This window comes from Nicotiana sylvestris, chromosome 1 (assembly GCF_000393655.2).
Source record: "Nicotiana sylvestris chromosome 1, ASM39365v2, whole genome shotgun sequence".
Taxonomy (NCBI): domain Eukaryota; kingdom Viridiplantae; phylum Streptophyta; class Magnoliopsida; order Solanales; family Solanaceae; genus Nicotiana; species Nicotiana sylvestris.
Window position 1 is genome coordinate 122,926,181 of NC_091057.1, and position 19,727 is coordinate 122,945,907.

Below are 19,727 nucleotides of genomic sequence, written 5' to 3' on the forward strand. Positions count from 1 at the left end.
CTTTTGATGATTGTTGAAAAGCTTGTTGCTTGGCCGCATGCCTAGGGCCATTACTTTTCTCTCACATAAATCATAATGCATATAATTTGGGATTCTTTCTTGTGATATGAAAACTTTCATACTATCACTAGATGCAATGGCATGATTGTTACGATCCACTTAGAGCTGGCAAAATGATTAAAAAGAAAACAGTTATCCACTCATATTAATAAAAATGGATTAGATAATAAACTATTTAAAAACGGGTTAAATATGAATACAAATTACATTATCCACTTACAAAATGGATAACCAACAGATAACTAATGGGTCCGTTTAACTTTTACATTTGTAAAGCCTCAAATTGGTGGCTCCTTAAGTTTGAGAGACAATAAATTTTCTCAAAAGTGATCATATTACCCGTCGGTTAACCCGTTTTTAATCCGTATTAAATATGGGTGGGTTCAGATAATTTATCCGTTTTTACATTACCCATTTTCGACCACTCATATCCGATATAACCCGCTCGTTTTCCACCCCTACACTCCACCTTTAACAAGAAGTTTCACGTTCAAGCCCTGAGAGTCAGAACCTTCTTATAAGGACCACTTTATTTCCTTAGTAGAACTCGAGCGTTCAAGTCGAAATCCTTATTATACGAGAGGGGTACTTTACCTTCTTAGTTGGTCTACCTAACGCAAATCTGAATTAGTCGGACTAATTAATGTTGTCTAAAGAAAGAAAGAAGAACTTCACTAGCATTATCTACCTAATTTTTACATCCTACAAATGAGAATAGGTGTAGGTCAAGTGACATGTTACCATCCCCTCATAGGACTTTCATTAGAGGGACCAGTCTAAGTTATAGTTGCTTATCATTTTAATTTCCTTTCCCTCTCATAAAGCATCCCATTACAACTTTGTTAAATAAAAGTTTCATAAAGGTTACCTACACCTTTTACATTACTAGTGTTATTACTTTATTTTATTTTTCTTTTTTGAGTAAAATGATGCACATAAAAGGAAACACACCAAGACAACCATACAAAGAGTTGTTATTTACTCATACAAGGAGAGAAATGAACTATTTTTGTGCCCTTTAAACAGTCAAAAGTATTACTCCAATTATATGATCTAAAGAGTAGAAAAGAAAGAAAAGTACTCCTTCCGGTCCAAAATAAGTAACTAATTTGTCTTGTTATTGGTTCAAAATAAATATCTATTTATATAATCAAGAAAAAATTCAAGTTATTTTTCCAAAATTACGCTTACGTACGTATCCCTAAAAAGTTACTCCTCACATTAAATCGTTGCTTCAGTATTTAATTAATGATAGTTTAGTCACACTAACTATTTTTGTCTAGAATTTAGTATTTGCTTAATGGGTGTGTTCAAGGCAAATTGATCACTTATTGTGGACAGGAAGAAATAACTTTTTTGAAAAACTAAAACACATCAATGAAGATATTACAAATCAAATGAGATGGTTTCAAATTTTAGACAACCATAAAAAGTAGTTATTTACTCACAAAAAGAGAGAAAGAAACTGTTTTACATGATCTTGAAAAGAAAGAAAATTGACTCGATTGGACTAACCACTCAACTATAAAATTGTCAAACTCGTGCCTTCTTTATATCATTTTTTCTCACTTTCTTTCTAATAAAATGTTCGGATAATAAGTGTTCGACAATTTAACCTCGAGAAGTAAACTTATTAGTGTGCTATTTATTATGTAGGTTGATTGGTGTAGGGGCAGCTTTAATTGGAAAATATAAAAGGATAAAGTTTGGACGGAGGACTTCGTCTCAAAAAGAAATTAAAAAGTGACATAAAAGTCAACAACGTGGGATGGTCCGGTCCATGTTTTCTTTTCCTCTCTAAATCATAGTCTGGAAAGACAAAAGTCGTCAATTTTTCTAATATGAATTGTTGATCATAAAAATATTTTTTATTTTGGTTGTTGTTACTTCATAACTGTCAAATTAGCTGTTATGTTTTTAACTTATAAATGGAACTTTTGTTCCTTTAATTTGTGAAAACACTGAAATATCCTCTTTTACTTTTTGCCTTATCGATTTCCATTATTTTCTATAATTAACTAAAAGAAATTGTTGAATCATAACGATACATTATTAATACATCACACTTTGGGCTACAGCTCCTAGTTCAACCCATTTTGCCTCAAACGAATTTTAGTCAGTTTGAATTCTGATTCGTCTATTACTATAATTCGTTATACCCGACCCGACCTGTCTATTTGACACCCTTGGGGTTGTTTGGTATGAGGTACAAGAAGATATAAGAATGATATAAAAATTTAATACCATCTTAATACTCTGTTTGGTTAGCAAACCAGGTATAAGTTATCCCGGTGTTACTTTTAACACCGGAATAACTTATACCTTATAAAATAGAAGGTGGGGTAATTAGCACCGATATAACTTATATTTTCTGCTTAGAAATTATGCAATTGTCATTCTTAATACAACATACCAAATAATGAATAAACAACAATTCCAGCATAACTTATTTCAGTATAACTTGTACTGGCATAACTCATACCGATATAAATCGTATTCGAACGAAACGATCCCTTAATCACTATTCTTTGAAAGACTGTTCTTAGCCAGGCTTAGCACTTAGCTTGTTGAAAATGTAAACCGTGGTCCCTCGAACCTTGGACCAAAATAATCAAATGATGACACGTGTACTTAGCACGTGAGATGTAATGTCCTAATCCAATTCTTAAAGGGTGGGGTCACGTGACGTGTCTTGGTTTAAATAATGAACAGCATTTGGTGACCCAGGAAGAATAAAAATGGCTACATCAGTATTATGGGCCAAGAATTCTAGCCCAGCGCTTCGACATGCAGTTCATAGGCTTATCTATTTGCTTCTTATTTACAGAGTTTGCACCCCACCAAATTGATGCTTTCAACTTTGCCGAATCGTATTGTATTCTATTATATTGTACTATATCGTTTGATATTTACAATATTTGGATACATTATATTGTTTGCCGTCGTTTATGATGTTATAGACCAACCATATAGAATGAACTTACAATATTATAATGGAAAAGTGAGGTAGAAAGTATAATTATTATATGAAAAGGTTTGATAAGGAATAAAATAGAATTATTTAATAATATAGAAAAGCAAGATGAGAGAAAAAAATAAGATAACGACGCGACCACACCAAATCGATTGTTACATAAAGTGACACTTTTCATCGTTACATAAGAATCATCCAGACAAGCTGTAAATTGGAAATACTATTTACCCATAAATTTTCATATTCAAAATGAAGTTAGAGATAAATTCAAGAATTTAAGTTAGTGATATCAGTGAATTCCAGTTTAGTATAAAGACTATGAATTAATGTTATGCTCAAAAAAAAAAATGTTCTTATGCTATATTGCATTTGATGAAAATTTCATTCATAAGTGCAATTTTATAATTTTTTTTATGTTAAGCATACAAATACTTTTACAGTTTAATCAATACAACGACTAGCTTGTTTATAAGTGAATAATAACAACAATAATCTTTTTACTTGAAAAAACATAAAATTGACTTCTAAAGGTTTATTTTCTCCCATAATTTTAAAAAAATTGATACTCGTTCTTTATATTTTATGTAGCTCCAAAAGAGGGCGAAATTTTGATAACATTAAATGGAAAAAAAGGAACTTGTTTTAACGACTGAAAATTATGTCGAGAATTTAACTATCATTGTATTTTTCCTTCAATGTGAATCAGATTTCATAACATAATAAAAAGGGTATATTGTACATATGGAATTTTTTTTTTCAAATTGTCAAAGCTCTTTTTTTAATTTTTTTTTATTATATATATTTTGAAAACTTGGATCTCGTCTTTGGAATTACGTCATTGTTTGGTGTTCCTTGGTTTGCTTCTATTAACATTTATTAATATCTATGTAGGATTTTTTTACTTATAGCCCGTGTCCGAAACTATTTAAATTCGGTAGTAAAAATAAAAATTATAAAATTTGTATAAGTTAGAGAAAATTAAGAAAAGGATTAAGAACAATAATTGTAGTTTTGACACATATTAACTCCAATGTAATGTAATTATTAAAAGAAAAGTTAATATATTGATATATGAGTTTTTCACATAATATGTGTGATTTGATTCACATTGTCCTTTTTCCTTCCTCCTAAAAAAATCATAAATAAATAGTATAACATTAATTAAACAACAACAACAACAACAACAATACATCCAATATTATCCCACCCCTTAAGCATAATGTGTACCCAAAGTAGGATTTAACATTAATTAAACAGGTTGAAAAAGAGAAATAATATGATTGGATGATTGCAACACCCATTTATGGGAGTGGAAGCAGCATAATAAATTTCCTACCAGAGATATGGTTTTGAAGAAAAGAGTCATTCACTTTGTCAGAGAAGACTGTCACTCTCTAACAGTATTGAAAGGCTCATCTTTCTCTCTCTCTCTATACCAGAGCACGCTTCTCGCATTTGAGAAAGAAACCAGAACAAAATACTCCCTTTTTTAGAAATATATAAAAATATAATTCGGCTGCGTCTGATCTGTGTCTTCAATTGGCCTTTTCCTTTCAATTTCTACAATTATAATATGCATTTTGTGGTGGTATATTGATTGAAAAGGTGGAAACGTTGTAGAAGAAATGCTTGAATACTGCTTCGGATTCATCGAGGTCAGTCCCTAGTTTTGCAATTTACATTATGAGCTTGTTTCGTTTTAGACGATCGTGTGGTAACTGCTCGGACGATGATTTGTGGTTCAAATGCATTATTTTTAATTTTTCTTTGTTTGTAGTATGCGTAGTAATTCTTGTGTAATTTCACCTTTTATCATCCTGTGCGTGTATGAAGGAGTAGATTTAGTTTTAGGACTGTAATACTACCAATCTGTGGGAGAGCTCTATTTTTGCTAACATATTTGGGCAATTGGGCTGACTTCTGCTAATACTGTCTTTATTGTCATTTCATCTAGTAAAAGGACTATTTTCATAGTATGATGTGAGGTAGATGAAGCTAAAGCTATGAGTTTTTATTTCTGTTGTGTTGGATATGGATCTGTTTATTTTACTTTTGACAAAGTATATCTGTTGATTTTATGAGTTCTATGAATACTTGAATAAAGCGGAACAAATAATAAGAGGATTCATATATCCAACACCAGTTAGTATGGAATTGAGGCGTGGTGATTGATGGATATATGGTTCCACAGAAAATAGAAATTTGTCATTTATCAGGACTATGTGTACTGTGTTTTTCCCTTCTCGTAGGTATTAAGCTCTTGAATGTTGAATCTTTGCTTAACTATCATGTTTCTTAACGTTGGAACTCATAAAACCTGGCATACAGCCATTGGAACCATAAGCACTCTATATTTCTAACATAATGTGGGTAATTTCCTTGACTCTTTCATTAAGCACCACTGCACCATGACCGATGATTCCTTCCGGAAACCCCTGCCCCTCCCTTAACCGGAATAAATGCGAAGAATACGTGTGCTACTTATTGGCATGGTTTGGATGTTATCCTTTTACCTAGTCTCCTCAACTTGGTAAATGCCAATGAATCGGTATTTTTATGCCTTGCTGTGATTCACTTCCTATTTGTCGCGCTTTTGTTTAGCTCATACCGACTAGCTTCATTTTGCTTACTTTTAGTTAAAGTTTCTCTTCAACAATATTGAGTTAACGACCTTGTCGTCGAACTAGGTAGACAGGAACACATATGGGATGGAGGGCTGCACCAGAAAGAGTTATGCAGAGAGAAGCAGAGATTAGTGTCAGTGATTCCCACAAGGTTCATTTATGGCATCCACTGGCCTTGGCCATGGAGGAGCAGGCAGTTCTAGAAGTGCTAATGGATTCAAGAGTTCATCTAGTTCAGTTGACTGGCTGGGAAGAGAGATGCTTGAGATGAGGTTGAGAGACAGGGTGGACCATGATGATGACAGGGTGAGCTTCTAAATTTGACTGCACCAATTAGTTAATGTTCCATAGTTGATTCTACCACTAGTGGTCTTAGTCAGAGCGCTAACTAGGTTCTCTGTTAAGTTGAATAGACCATGCTTTTACTGGAGTTTTCTGGTTTTTGTTTTTCTCAGGAATAGTCAGCCTGACATTACTACTGCTTTAGTATTCATGTTAGGGCCTTAAGATGGAGGCATTTGGTCCTATGGACTTCAAATTCATAGGCTTAAATATTTTGTGTACCACTTTGGATAGTCAGGATATGAAATGCCTAGTTAAATCAGTTCATATTAGCCTCTATATTGTATATATTCATATGAACTTGATGACAAAGTCATTTTAAAGTTTAAAATTTGATTTTAATGTTGAAATATCCTTGTAATTCAGTTGTCTCCCACCGGATGGAGTATGGACCTATCAAAAATACATATTACAGGTTTTTTTTTGGTTAAATGCCCCAAGAAACATGCTTAGATTTTAATTTTTCCATGATAATTATAAAATAAAAAATGTAATTATAATATTAAGGGCTGAAGTCAATATTCCTACGGTACCGTCATCACTGTATGAATTACTCTATAACTTAATCTTCTCTAACAATCCTGGGTTCCTCTACCGTCTCTCTCCTGTTCCCCCAAGCTGCACTTTCTCTCTTTTCTGCTGCCTGTCTGAGACTTCCTTCCTTTTCATTGTTTGATTAACAAGGAAGTGTGCTTATAATGGCCTACTATAGATATAAATTGATTTTGTGTCTCTCAAGGATACTACTTACACTCAGCTTTAGAGCATTACAACTTCAGTGATCATTTATCTGGCGGACATCATTCTTCCTATCATTTTGTAATAATCATGCAGGACAGCGAACCAGATATAATTGATGGTGTGGGTGCAGAAACAGGGCATGTTATTAGAACCAGTATTGGTGGTCGAAATGGTCAACCCAAGCAGGTTCTAATTAGTTATGTGAAGTATTACTTATCATGTGGTTGGGATGAAAAATGACTGTTTTTATTGGGGTTCACAGAATGTCAGTTACATAGCAGAACACGTGGTTGGAACAGGTTCTTTTGGTGTGGTTTTTCAAGTAAGCAGTGCTATAATTTCTGGGTTATCTACTTCTGTTTTTTCTTTATGTTCTATGCTATTCTGATATAAGTTTGCTATTATCATAGGCAAAATGCAGAGAGACTGGAGAGATTGTGGCAATTAAGAAGGTTCTTCAAGATAAGCGATACAAGAACAGAGAATTGCAGATTATGCAAATGTTGGATCATCCTAATATTGTTGCTCTGAAACACTCTTTCTTCTCAACAACAGACAAGGAAGAAGTGTACCTCAACCTTGTCCTTGAATTTGTTCCAGAATCTGTCAATCGTATTGCAAGACAATACAACAGAATGAATCAGAAGATGCCATTGATATACGTCAAACTCTATACCTATCAGGCATGTCGTACTTGTCGCTGGATGTAAACTCATAGTTAGACATTTACTTGATTATGTAACCTTTGTGTGTGTGAACGATAGTTGGTGCTCTCATTATGGTTATTGGCTGGTGCTACTTGCCTATATTACTTTGGCTAGTTTTGAGTTTAATTGCCTTTCTTTACTATCTAGCACCTGCTGACTGCTCAGTCTTCTTTGGTTATTGTATTTCTCATGGTGTTTATTGACCTGGAGAAAGCATATGACAAGGTTCCTAGAGAAGTTCTCTGGAGATGCTTGGAGGCAAAAGGTGTGTCGGTACCGTACATTATGGCGATCAAGGACATGTATGATGGGGCTAAGACTCGGGTTAGGACAGTAGGAGGAGATTCTGAACATTTTCCGATTGTAATGGGGTTACACCAAGGTTCTGCACTCAGTCCGTTCTTATTCGCCTTGGTGATGGACACATTAACGCACCATATTCAAGGGGAGGTGTCATGATGCATGCTATTCGCCGATGACATAGTTCTGATTGATGAGTCGCGAGTCGGTCTTAATGAGAGGCTAGAGGTTTGGAGACAAGCTCTTGAGTCTAAGGGTTTCAAGCTGAGCAGGACAAAGACGGAATACTTGAAGTGTAAGTTCAGCGCTGAGCCGGGGGAAGTGGGCATGGATGTGAGGGTTGAATCACAGATCATCCCAAATAGAGGAAGCTTCAAGTACCTTGGGTCGATTATCTAGGGGGAGGGGAGATAGACGAGGATGTCACACATCATATTGGGGTAGGATGGATGAAGTGGAGGTTAGCATCTGGAGTCTTGTGTGACAAGATAGTGTCACCGATTCTCAAAGGTAAGTTCTATAAAGCGGTGGTTAGACCGGCAATGATGCATGGGGCTGAGTGTTGGCCTGTTAACAACTCACATACCCAGAAAATGAGATTAGCAGAAATGAGGATGCTGAGGTGGATGTGCGGGCACACTAGGATGGATAAGATTAGGAATGATGATATTCGGGAGAAGGTGCAAGTGATTCCCATTGAGGACAAGATGCGGGAAGCGAGACTCAGATGGTTCGGGCATGTTCAGAGGAAAAGTCCAGATGCTCCGGTAAGGAGGTGCGAGCGGCTAGAAGTGGAGGGGACGAGAAGAGGTAGAGGGCGGCCTAAGAAGTATTGTGGAGAGGTGATCAGACATGATATGACAAGGCTTCAAATTTCCGAGGACATGACACTTGATAGGAAGTTGTGGAGGTCGAGTATTAAGGTTGTAGGCTAGGAGGTAGTTGAGTCTTGCCTTACTTATACCTTTGCGAGACTAGTCTGGTAGGGTTTTTACCTAAGATAGCTAGTGACATTGTTGTGTCTTACTATTTCAGTGCATGACGTATTTAATAGCTATCGCTTTTTTTTTTGCAGCTTTCTTCTGAATTTCATGTTCATTTTTTTTCTTTTCGTATTATTTCTGTGGCGATACTAATATTCTCTGCTTTTGTCCTTCCGTACTATTGAGCCGAGGGTCTTTCGGAAACAGCCTCTCTACCCCTTCGGGGTAGGGGTAAGGTCTGCGTATACACTACCCTCCCCAGACCCCATTAGTGGGATTTCACTGTGTTGTTGTTGTTGTTGTATATTTTGGGTGGGTGGGTGGGTGGAGATACATGGTGGGGGATCCGCCATTGAAATGTCACATGGTGCAAAATACTTAAGTTGTGTGCTAGTTTATACATTTGGTGTGAATCATGAATGCGTGATTTATCTCTTTGGATTTTTAGACCTTTCCTCTCCCTCTTGTGACGGTTTATCAAGTTACTCTAAGTGTTCTGCATGATGTGCGACACATTTTTTTCACCAGTCAATTGGTTATAAGCAACATTTGAAGATGTACATCTGTTTGGAAAAGAGGAAATTATTCTGCTTTTATCTTAGTTGAACCCCCACCCCCCCACCCCCCACCCCCAAAAAAAAGTAAAGAAAGAAAGTAAAACAAACAAAAAACAGTAAAAACAAAGATGGTTAAGATCTTGACAGAAATTAGAGAACCTGTTATAGATAGAGTAGAGAACTTGTAGTGTTTTTGCCTGCTTGTTGTTTTATAGCCATCTTGACTCATATGAGTATGAGTTATTATTTGTGCCTATGGTTACCTGTAACGTGGACCAAAAGGCCATTAGATTCATAGGTATACTGGACTTTTTGAAAATAAGGCAACATTTCAAGCTCCATGGCCCACTGGTTGACATTAGACTATTGCTTTCCTTCTGTCCTTTTGATTGTCTACCTTGCTTTGCTAGTTTTCATAGATGAAGCATATGCATTCTTGAAACCAAGAGAAGGGCCTTAAAATATTTTGCATTTTTTATTTGAAAATTTACCATCTAACTACTTGCAGAAAATTTAAGCATTTAATGCTGGACTAGTTATTGATTTCATTCCATTTAATGTCTCACTTTATATACCTTTTTCCTTTGTTTGATTCAGATATGCAGGGCGCTGGCTTATATTCATAACTGTATTGGCATCTGTCACCGTGATATCAAGCCTCAAAATTTACTGGTGAGATGTTTCTTTATGATAGTGGATTTCTGCGTTTCTAAGTACATCTGTTACTTTTTATTTTTTCTTGTTCTGGGCCTCATTCTGGATCAAAGGCCCCCATAATCTTGACTGGATAATAGGTGTTTATTTGTTTTCTTGAATGAGTATGATTAGCTGCAATGTGTTATGTGCACGATTGATTTTGTAAGTTAATAATCTAGTTGGATCACTGTACTTTTTTGTTTACAGAATAGAATTTGATATGATTCTGTATTGTATATTTGAATATCATTTGGTTAAACTGAGCGAACAAAATTCCATACTTTAACTCATAGAAAGCCTTACTAAAATTAAAACTGTATTGCAACAAGGAAGAGGAAAAGGATTGAATAGAGGAACGCCCTAGCATTTCGCATAAATGATTGCGATTGTATATTTTCAGTCTTATGATGTGTGTAGATGCCTGGTAAAATACTCCAGTTTTGGGAAAATTCTAAGACCATTATGAGTGAAGTGGTAAAGGGCATTGAAGAGGTTTATTAACTTAAATTTGTTTTATTAGACAAGCCAGTGATCACCCTATAGAGTAACCAAGTAACTTAGTATCCAGCAGATCAAGAATGCAAATCCTTTTAAGTTGATCTCTCTAAGAGGATATACATTTGTACCTGTTAGACAGAGATGCAATAGCTTAATCTTATGGTAAAATACTAGATGATTTCAAGCTTAATATTGGATAGTATTATGTTACTGCCATTGCTGGTGTCTTCTGATTATCTTCATGATATTTTTATCTTACTAAGCTGAAATACTGTTTAATACTTAGGTAAATCCACACACGCATCAGCTGAAGCTTTGTGATTTTGGAAGTGCAAAAGTTTTGGTAATTTCTCTCCGCAAAGACCACTTTGAATTTAAGGGTCATGTTGCACTTGCTCCAGTTTTCTGACTTAATTCTTGGACCACTTGTTAGGTGAAAGGTGAACCCAATGTGTCATATATCTGTTCGAGATATTATCGTGCCCCTGAACTCATATTTGGTGCCACCGAATACACAACAGCTATTGATATTTGGTCTACAGGTTGTGTAATGGCTGAGTTACTTCTTGGACAGGTATATCCCTGTCTTAATTTTTTGTGCTATTCTTGGTCAAATGTTGTATTATTTGTTCTAATACTTCTAACAAATCCTTTTGGTGGACAGCCATTGTTTCCCGGAGAGAGTGGGGTTGACCAATTAGTAGAGATTATAAAGGTGGATTTTAGACTTTTTTATTCTTGATACTATCTTCTCCAAAGATACTGGCTGTTTTCTTTTCCATTACAATTAAGTATCTTCTCCAAAGATACTGGCTGTTTTCTTTTCCATTACAATTAAGTTGGACCTTTTTTCCCTCTGTTAATAAGAGAGCATGTTAATACGTTATCGCTTAAGAGTTCGACAATTTCTGTACAGTATGATCATAGATTTATAATGCATATGTGATATTGGTACCTAACGTGTATACGGAAAATATCCCAGTTTTCTTAGTTCAACGGGCAATAGATAAGAAGAAGCAAAGATCTCGTACTCTGCATGTGTTGAAGTTTGTGCAACTTGCACTCATTTGCTTTTGTTCTATATTAGATACTCCCTCCCATCCGCAATGAGTGACCATTTTACCTTTGGCACACCCATTAAGGAAATACGAACTCGTAGAGAAAAAAAGATGTATTCACTAAATTAACCTTAATTAATTGTTACATTGACACATTGGAATATGTAAATAAGGCCAAATTTTTGAAAAATAAAATTAATTCTTTCTTGATTATGTAAATGGATTTATTTTGGACCAAAATAAAAAAGTTCAAATGGTCACTTATTGTGGACCGGAGGGAATATCTTTTATTCTATTTTGTTCTATACTGATATCTTTCCTTGAGTCTATGAAGTGTCACTCATCCATTTTTTAACTTTTGAAATGCCTAGCTAGTTTTAGGGTTTTTGTTGATGAACACATTAATTCATGTCTGTGGTGCTGTCATGCATGTTAAAGTGCTGCTTTCTGTTTCCCCTGGAAGAGAGTGGACGGAGGGGGGTTGATTCCTCTTTGTATATAACCCTAAGAGACTACTTTTGTGAGTGCTTTTGTTTATAATGTAGCTGCACATGTTGATGGGAAAAGATGGATTGTTATTTGCGGCCTACTTATGCAGGCAGGGTTTAATCATATATTAAGTGCTGTAGAAGTGTTTGTGTTTGCTGTGGACCATGCCTTCATAATTATTTTTTTTCTACTTCGAATTCTATGCAGGTTTTGGGGACACCTACTAGAGAGGAGATAAAATGCATGAATCCTAACTACACCGAGTTTAAATTTCCACAAATAAAGCCACACCCATGGCACAAGGTATGCTGCATAAACCTTAAAGTAAAGCTGAAATTCAAACTCTAAACACTTGAATATTGGTGCTCACTGGTGCACACTTATGTGCTCATGGTCATTTCATCACTTTTACTTTTTGATGGGAAAATGAGCAGTGATTATTGCTTTTATCTTTTTCCTTCCTTCTACTGAAAGTCAGATATACGTAACCAGTACCATGGGCTGCTTGATTTAATTCATTTTTTTCTGATATCAGTAATGATGGATGGCATTAAAAATACTTTTGTTAATCAAGTAAAGTTGGTCAAGGAGAGTTTTGGAAGTTGCTTATTTCTGCTTAACAAGATTAAAGTCCAAAGGTGGATAATATACTTAAGCCAAGAAGAAGGGCCAGTTATGGATAAAAAAAAGTATCGGTGAAAGCCATGCCTAAATCTGATAACTTGATCTTCCTTTTGGTTGTATTTGCCTCATTTTATTGCTGGATATAGGCTTATAATCTCTAAGGAAAAGTCAGCGGTACAAAATTTCTCGAAGAGAACCCTCCCCCCCCCCCCCCGGTCACGACCCAAAATCCCTCCGAAGGAGTCGTGATGGCACCTAATCTCTAAACTAGGTAGGCCTAGCTTTAACAGAAATAACATTGATAGTTACTAACTTCAAATTAGATAATCTCTAAACAATTATAATTCTCAAAACTGGTGGTACAAGTCATAAGCCTTTCTAAGAGTAGTTATACAAAATAATTACGTCACTGTTCCACAAACAAAGGATCAAATGGGAGTAAGTGAAGGTGACTCTGAAGTCTGCAAACGCAGCAACAAGTTTGCCTTAAGTCTCCACCGCGACGATCCACACAGCTACTATCGATTAAATACCTGGATCTGTACAAAAAAATATACAGAAGTATAGTATGAGCACACCATGGCGGTGCCCAGTAAGTATCAAGACTAACCTCGGTGGGGTAGTGGCGAAGAACAGTCAAGACACCTACTGGTCAAATGAATTGAACAGGATATGACAATAAAATACCAAGATAAAGATAACAAAGTAATATCAACAGCAGGGAGAAATCAAACTACAAACAGTAGAGACAATAAAGGGAAACACGGATGAAAACGAAAGATAACCAAGTAGATTAACACCAACATAGCTGGGACACAGACAAGTAAAAATGTACTCAAATAAGGAAGGCGATGTTAACTCAATCAATCATATCATTTCTGATGCACAATTCCAACTATCTCAAAACTCAATGTCTCGTATCGTAACCTCAATTTCCAAAACCTTCAGCACACACGGCACCTTGTGCCCACACATTTCTAGCTCACTTTGCACAGCGTCATCCTCATGCTACTTAGTACGTCAGGTCCATAACCAATGCAATTAAGATGTTCAAGGAGTCTCATTTATATAATATAAAGTAGAGTACAACTTCTAGACCAATTAGGAAATTAGCAAGAAAGGATGAAGTTATTTTTAGAAATTATTTGAATAAAGAAAATACCCCTTTTCAAATAAAATACAACATCGAATGAATTGTTACCTTTAATATAGGATTTGATAAATTAAAACTTAGTAGAAATTCCTTTTTAAGTAACATTCAATATCATCGGGTTAAGAAAATTTAATTGAGAAACTAATTGAAATAGAACATAACATTTATAGGAATTTGAATTATTGAAAGGTGTATATATACACGGCGAGTTCAAATTTAAAAGTCATATATAGCAGCGTAATACTAGTTCCTTTATTTTAAAATTACGATATTACTAATAACTTAACAGATAGGAGGAAATGATTCAACGTAGTAAATTTACTTTGAAAAATTAATTTACCAGAGTAATAGTTTCTGGTAATGAATTCAAGGAACAATGGCAAGTCAACAACTCAATGCCAATAATCCGATCCTCGCAACTCAGTGAAACCCGAAATACAAATTGTCAAGTCTTAAATAAATGAACTAGGGTCCTCTCAGTATTCAACTATAACCAAATCCTAAATGAAATGTAAAACCACCGGATAACTCGTATAGTCAAAGAGGAATACATAAGCATATATATATTGATGCAGCGTGCATCCCGATCCCACCAATCCTCCCTTATTCCTCCGTAACAATTACAATAAAAGTAAATAGTATATATATTTGTTACGGTGTGCAACCCGATCCCACCAATCCTCCCTTATTCCTCCTTTACAATTACAATAAGAGTAAATAGCATATATATCACCATATCAGTAACAAAATGATCATTCTCCCTTATTACTCCTTGTTGTGGCGTGCAACCCGATCCCACCAGTCCACCCTTATTACTCCTCAATATATATATCACCCTTATTCCTCCTGTTGCGGCGTGCAACCCGATCCCATCTGTCCACCCTTATTACTCCTTGTTACGACGTGCAACCCGATCCCACCAGACAACATCAATTCTCCCTTATTCCTCCTCATCATATCAACAACCCAACATAGTTTAAAATCAACAACAACAACAATTTAACAACCTAATCACAGGGATTTCTACCACCAAGAGTATGAGTACACGACAACGAGAGAATTATGGAAAAACCAAGAAGCACAATAACCTTAACAAAACAACAAGACATAATAAGCACGTGATAACTACACCGACAACCACAACAATTTGGACACATAACATATATGCACGGGGTCATAAAGGAATTCACAATTAAGAGATAACAAAACAATAGAGAGAACAATCACTTCAATTAAGGCAAATAAGGGCCAAGTAACAAGTAAGAGTTAGAGGAAAGCTAATAACATCGTATGGAGCATATAGAGGTAAAACAATCAATTAGGAAACCCAATCATATCGGAAAACTTCTTACTGAACATAAGGACCTAAGAACCCTAAAGGCAAATTTCCCACAAATAAGTTCGAGCACACACTCGTCACCTCGCGTGCACGGACTACAAGTAGCATAGAAAACTCAAATCCTAAGGGGAAGTCCCCCCCACAAGGTTAGGCAAGATACTTACCTCAATCCGGCCAATTCAATACTCAATTTAGCTTTTCCTTTACAACTCATCAACGCTCAGCTCAATCTAGCCAAAAAACGACTTGAATACATCAAACAATGCAAGAGAAAACAATTTCAATTAACAAAACTATGATTCTTACACAATTTGCAAAAAGTCAACAAAAGTCAACTCTCCGAACCCGCACCTCGGAACCCGACAAAATTTACAAAAACTGAATACCCATTCCGATACGAGTTCACCCATATGAAAATTATCTAATTCCGACACCATTTGGTCCCTCAAATCATCATTTTACATTTTTGAAAGATTTCACAATTTTTCCCAAATTTTCCTTTAGATTCTCATGAATTTGATGTTAAATCTAAGATATAATCACAAAATATAATTGGAAATTGATTAGAGACACTTATCCAATGATTTGGTATGAAAATCTTCTCTCAAAATCGCCCACTCTCGGAGTTAGGGTTCAAAGAATATGAAAAATGAGCAAAAACTTGGAATACCCAGTTTTTAGCAGGCTGCAGATGTCGCATTTGCGACACTGGGTTCGCAAATGCGAACTCGCAAAAGCGAATAAATCTTCGCAAATGCGAAGCCTGAATTTACCCTGTCACCATCGCAATTGCGATGAAAATCTTCGCAAATGCGAAGGGCCTTCGCAAAAGCGGCCCAGAACTTCGCAATTGCGAACCTTCCCTGCCCAGTTCATTTCTCGCATTTGCGAGACTGGCTTCGCAAATGCGAAGTATGCCTGTCCCAGCCATTTCGCAAATGCGAGATCAGACAGCAGCAACTCAAAAATTTCTACCAAACACTCCGAAACGCTTTTGAAACTCAGCTGAGCCCTCGGGGCTCTAAACCAAACACCCACACAAGTCTGAATACATAACAAAAACTCGCTTGCACGATCGGAACACCAAAATAACCTCTAGAACCACGAATCGGATGCCAAAACGCATGAAAATCACTATGAACTTCAAGAACTTCTAGAATTGCAACCAAGCGAATCATGTCAAATCTACTCCAAACGACACCAAATTTTGCAGGCAAGTCCCAAATGACATAACAAAGTTGTTCCAGCTTTTGGAATCGCATTCCGTCCCCGATAACATAAAAGTCAACTATGGGTCAAACCTGTCCATTTTCCAAACTTTAACTTTTCCAACTTTTGCCGAAATGCGTCAAATTACCCTACGGGCCTCCAAATCCAAATCCGAACACACGCCTAAGTCCAAAATCACCATACGAAGCTACTGACATCATCCAAAACTCATTCCGGAGCCGTTTACTCAAAAGTCAAATTCCGGTCAAACTCTCATCGCTTAAGCTTCCAAAATTAGATTCCTTCTTCCAATTCGACTCCGATTCATCCGGAAACAGAATCTAACCATGCACGCAAGTCGATGCACATAATATGAAGCTGCTCGTGACCTCAAACTGCCGAACCGGACACAATTGCTCAAAACAACCAGTCGGTCGTTACAACCCCCCCCCCCCCCCAAAAAAAAAAAACTCCCAAGCCCCAAACCTTCTTCCTGGTTACGATAGTAAAAGGCATTAAAGAATTTCTGAAAGCAAGTGGCGAATTGCTGCTTTGGAGAAACATATAGGAACGGTGGGAAACTATTTTACTGGCACCCTTCTATGGTGTGGAAAGATGGGACACTGGTAAACAGGAACTAAGAATAAGAGCAGTCTGTGTTAAAAAGTAGAACCTGTTGGCAAAAGATAGGAAACATGTGGCGCTTGGATCCAGAATATCTTAGATGATGGTGGTACTTGGGTTCTCCTCCCAAATATGATACTTGAAAATCATAGTCTGTCAAATACCATGAAGGGCATGAACATTCTTCCCATGTGTCAAAACTTATGCTATCAGTTAGTCCAGTGAGATCTGGACTATATTATCTTTCCATTTAACCCATGGAAACATCCTTATATATTGTCTTTTATTCCATATATTTGGATGAATTGTGCTACTTTTTCCTGATTGTTTTCCATCATATACAGGGAGTTCATATTCTCAGTCGCCACTTTCTCTCTGATAAAATATTTCCTCTATGCAAGTCTAACTTACCTCACAATGCATCTTGCAGGTTTTTCAGAAGCGATTGCCTCCAGAAGCAGTTGACCTGTTGTGTCGGTTTTTCCAGTATTCACCCTATTTGAGATGCACTGCTGTAAGTCTACTTTCTGTCTGAATTTATTCAATCTTATTATGTTGAGGTTTGGATGTAGTAGCCTATTGATTTGTGCTTTGGTCATGCAGTTGGAGGCTTGTATTCATCCATTCTTTGATGAGTTGAGGGATCCTAATACCCGTCTTCCTAATGGTCGCCCTCTTCCACCACTTCTCAATTTCAAGCCGCAAGGTAATGTACAGTTGTACACCCAAAAAACAGCTATTTTGCCACATTGTAAGTGTATTATGTGACCAATTTATTAGAATAGATGCACCTGATTTTAAGAATTAGGCTCTGGGACTAAATAATCCTGATTCCAACTGCAACTACATGTGGGAAAGAAAAAGATGAGAGAAAGGGGCTACCTTTAGTGACTAGTTCATTTAGGACTTTAGTGACCGAAGCTTTTGCTTGTCTTGACCTGAATAGAGCGGAATTGTTAGAGTGTGTTCATATAACTGACTTTAACTAATTTTTATTGCGGTGTAGTTGATTGATCATGAATTCATGATAATGTTCTCTAATTTATGGAGGTGTTAACCACAACTTTTTTTGAGGAGGTTTTTTTTTCCTTTTCTTTGAGAAGTCTACCCACAACTTCAATACGACATGGGCAGATTTATTCTGGTTGGCTTAGCTCTTTCTGCTCCAGCATGGATCCGACTGTTTTTGCTCTAATTAGTCACCATGTAGGTTGATCCTGGGTCCCGGAAACAGCCTCTCTACCCTCTCCGGGGTAGGGGTAAGGTCTCGTACACTCTACCCTCCCCCGACCCCACTGGTGGGATTCTACTGGGTCGTTGTTGTAGGTTGATCCTGTGATCACTTTGCCTAGTTATGTTGCACCTACACTTTAAGGAATGTGGTTAACATTGCTAAGAAACTAGTACCACACATGTCCAATTGTCCTACCCAAAAAAAAAAAAAATAGCTAACTTCTATCACTGGTAGCTAGTCCTAACTGTTGTATTTTAATTTTTTGCCGGATCATGTAATAAGTCAGTGTCTATGCAACATAGCTTCGAGCATGTTTTCTGTTCATTGATGTAATACTCCAATAATACATTATTTGTAGGCACATCCGTCTGATGTTTGTTTACACCTGATCACTGAAGGTGTCATATCTTAGTAATCTGATCAGGGAGATATTGCTAATTACCAGCTACTACTTCATGAAGTTTTTCTCAAAGCGCCGATTCCATGAACTTGTTTATGAAAATTGATTGTGCAATTAGAGTTTTATTGAAAAAGTGTGAAGAAACGGGTGAAAATGGGAGTCTGGCTGGTTTTTTTCAACTCAGCAAGTGTACATGGTTATATTTCTTTATTTTCTACTAGTGATTAAGCGATATAGCATTCAGCATTCTCCACTTTTCTCAGTATCTTTTGGCAACATTTTGCTCGTGTATAAATATTCAATTTCTCAACCCTGAATTTTTCTCAATCTCTTTTGCTGTTGACATGCTCTTTTGCAGAGCTCACTGGAATTCCTCCTGAAACTCTCCAGCGTCTCATTCCAGAACATGCTCGAAGACAGAATTTATTCATGGCTTTACGATCCTAGTGATTCTTGTTTTGCCACTGTCCCCATTTAGTTGGCATCTGTAAAATGTGGTAAAAGTAGTGGTTGCACAACATCCATTACTGCCTGCTAAATGTTGTTTCAGATCAAGTTCACATAGCTATTAGCTTGCAATTATACGTTTGTGAGAGAGCATTTTGTATCCGTTCCCAATAACTGTTACAGGTAGTGTGCATATATGTCAAATCAGATTTTGTATATGTAAGGAAACACTTTGAGGTTTAGGTTTGGATGTCGAAAAGCTGAGGATTTTTATATAACTATAGAGTCTTTTGTTTTAGCGCCATTTTGCTTGATGGGTAATAATACTAGTTAAGACGAAATACTTGTTTAGCCCGATGTTTACACCAAGCCAATGAGTGTGTGCCATTTGTTTTCTGTACGCTTTTGTTACCTAACCATGGCCAATTATACATGCTCCTATCTCAATTTATCACTTAGCCATGGTATACCAATGCGTTTTGGTGCAAGCACAGGATGTTGGTAAGCTTTCTCTGTAAGTATGTTTTTCCAGCGTTTCCTTGCCGGAGTTATTAAATGAAAGGTGTAGCATGACACATATTCACTTGTCATTTATCTGGGTTCTAGAAGAGCTGTTTTCAGAAAATTGGATTAGTGTTTCTTGGATAATCGTATCTAGAATAGACTGC

The 19,727-nt window shown here is 36.4% G+C and overlaps 1 protein-coding gene across 1 annotated transcript; it reads left to right on the forward strand.

Annotated features, from left to right (window-relative positions):
- The first annotated feature begins 4,385 nt into the window (after positions 1-4,385).
- Positions 4,386-19,410, forward strand: LOC104225019 (shaggy-related protein kinase kappa). Its single transcript, XM_009776773.2, has 13 exons — positions 4,386-4,689; positions 5,722-5,964; positions 6,835-6,927; positions 7,004-7,063; positions 7,152-7,424; positions 9,886-9,960; positions 10,769-10,825; positions 10,916-11,056; positions 11,147-11,197; positions 12,237-12,332; positions 17,409-17,492; positions 17,582-17,684; positions 18,971-19,410. The coding sequence occupies exons 2-13, from the start codon at positions 5,818-5,820 to the stop codon at positions 19,057-19,059; spliced, it is 1,269 nt and encodes a 422-aa protein (XP_009775075.1). The 5' UTR covers positions 4,386-4,689; positions 5,722-5,817; the 3' UTR covers positions 19,060-19,410.
- Positions 19,411-19,727: the final 317 nt, after the last annotated feature.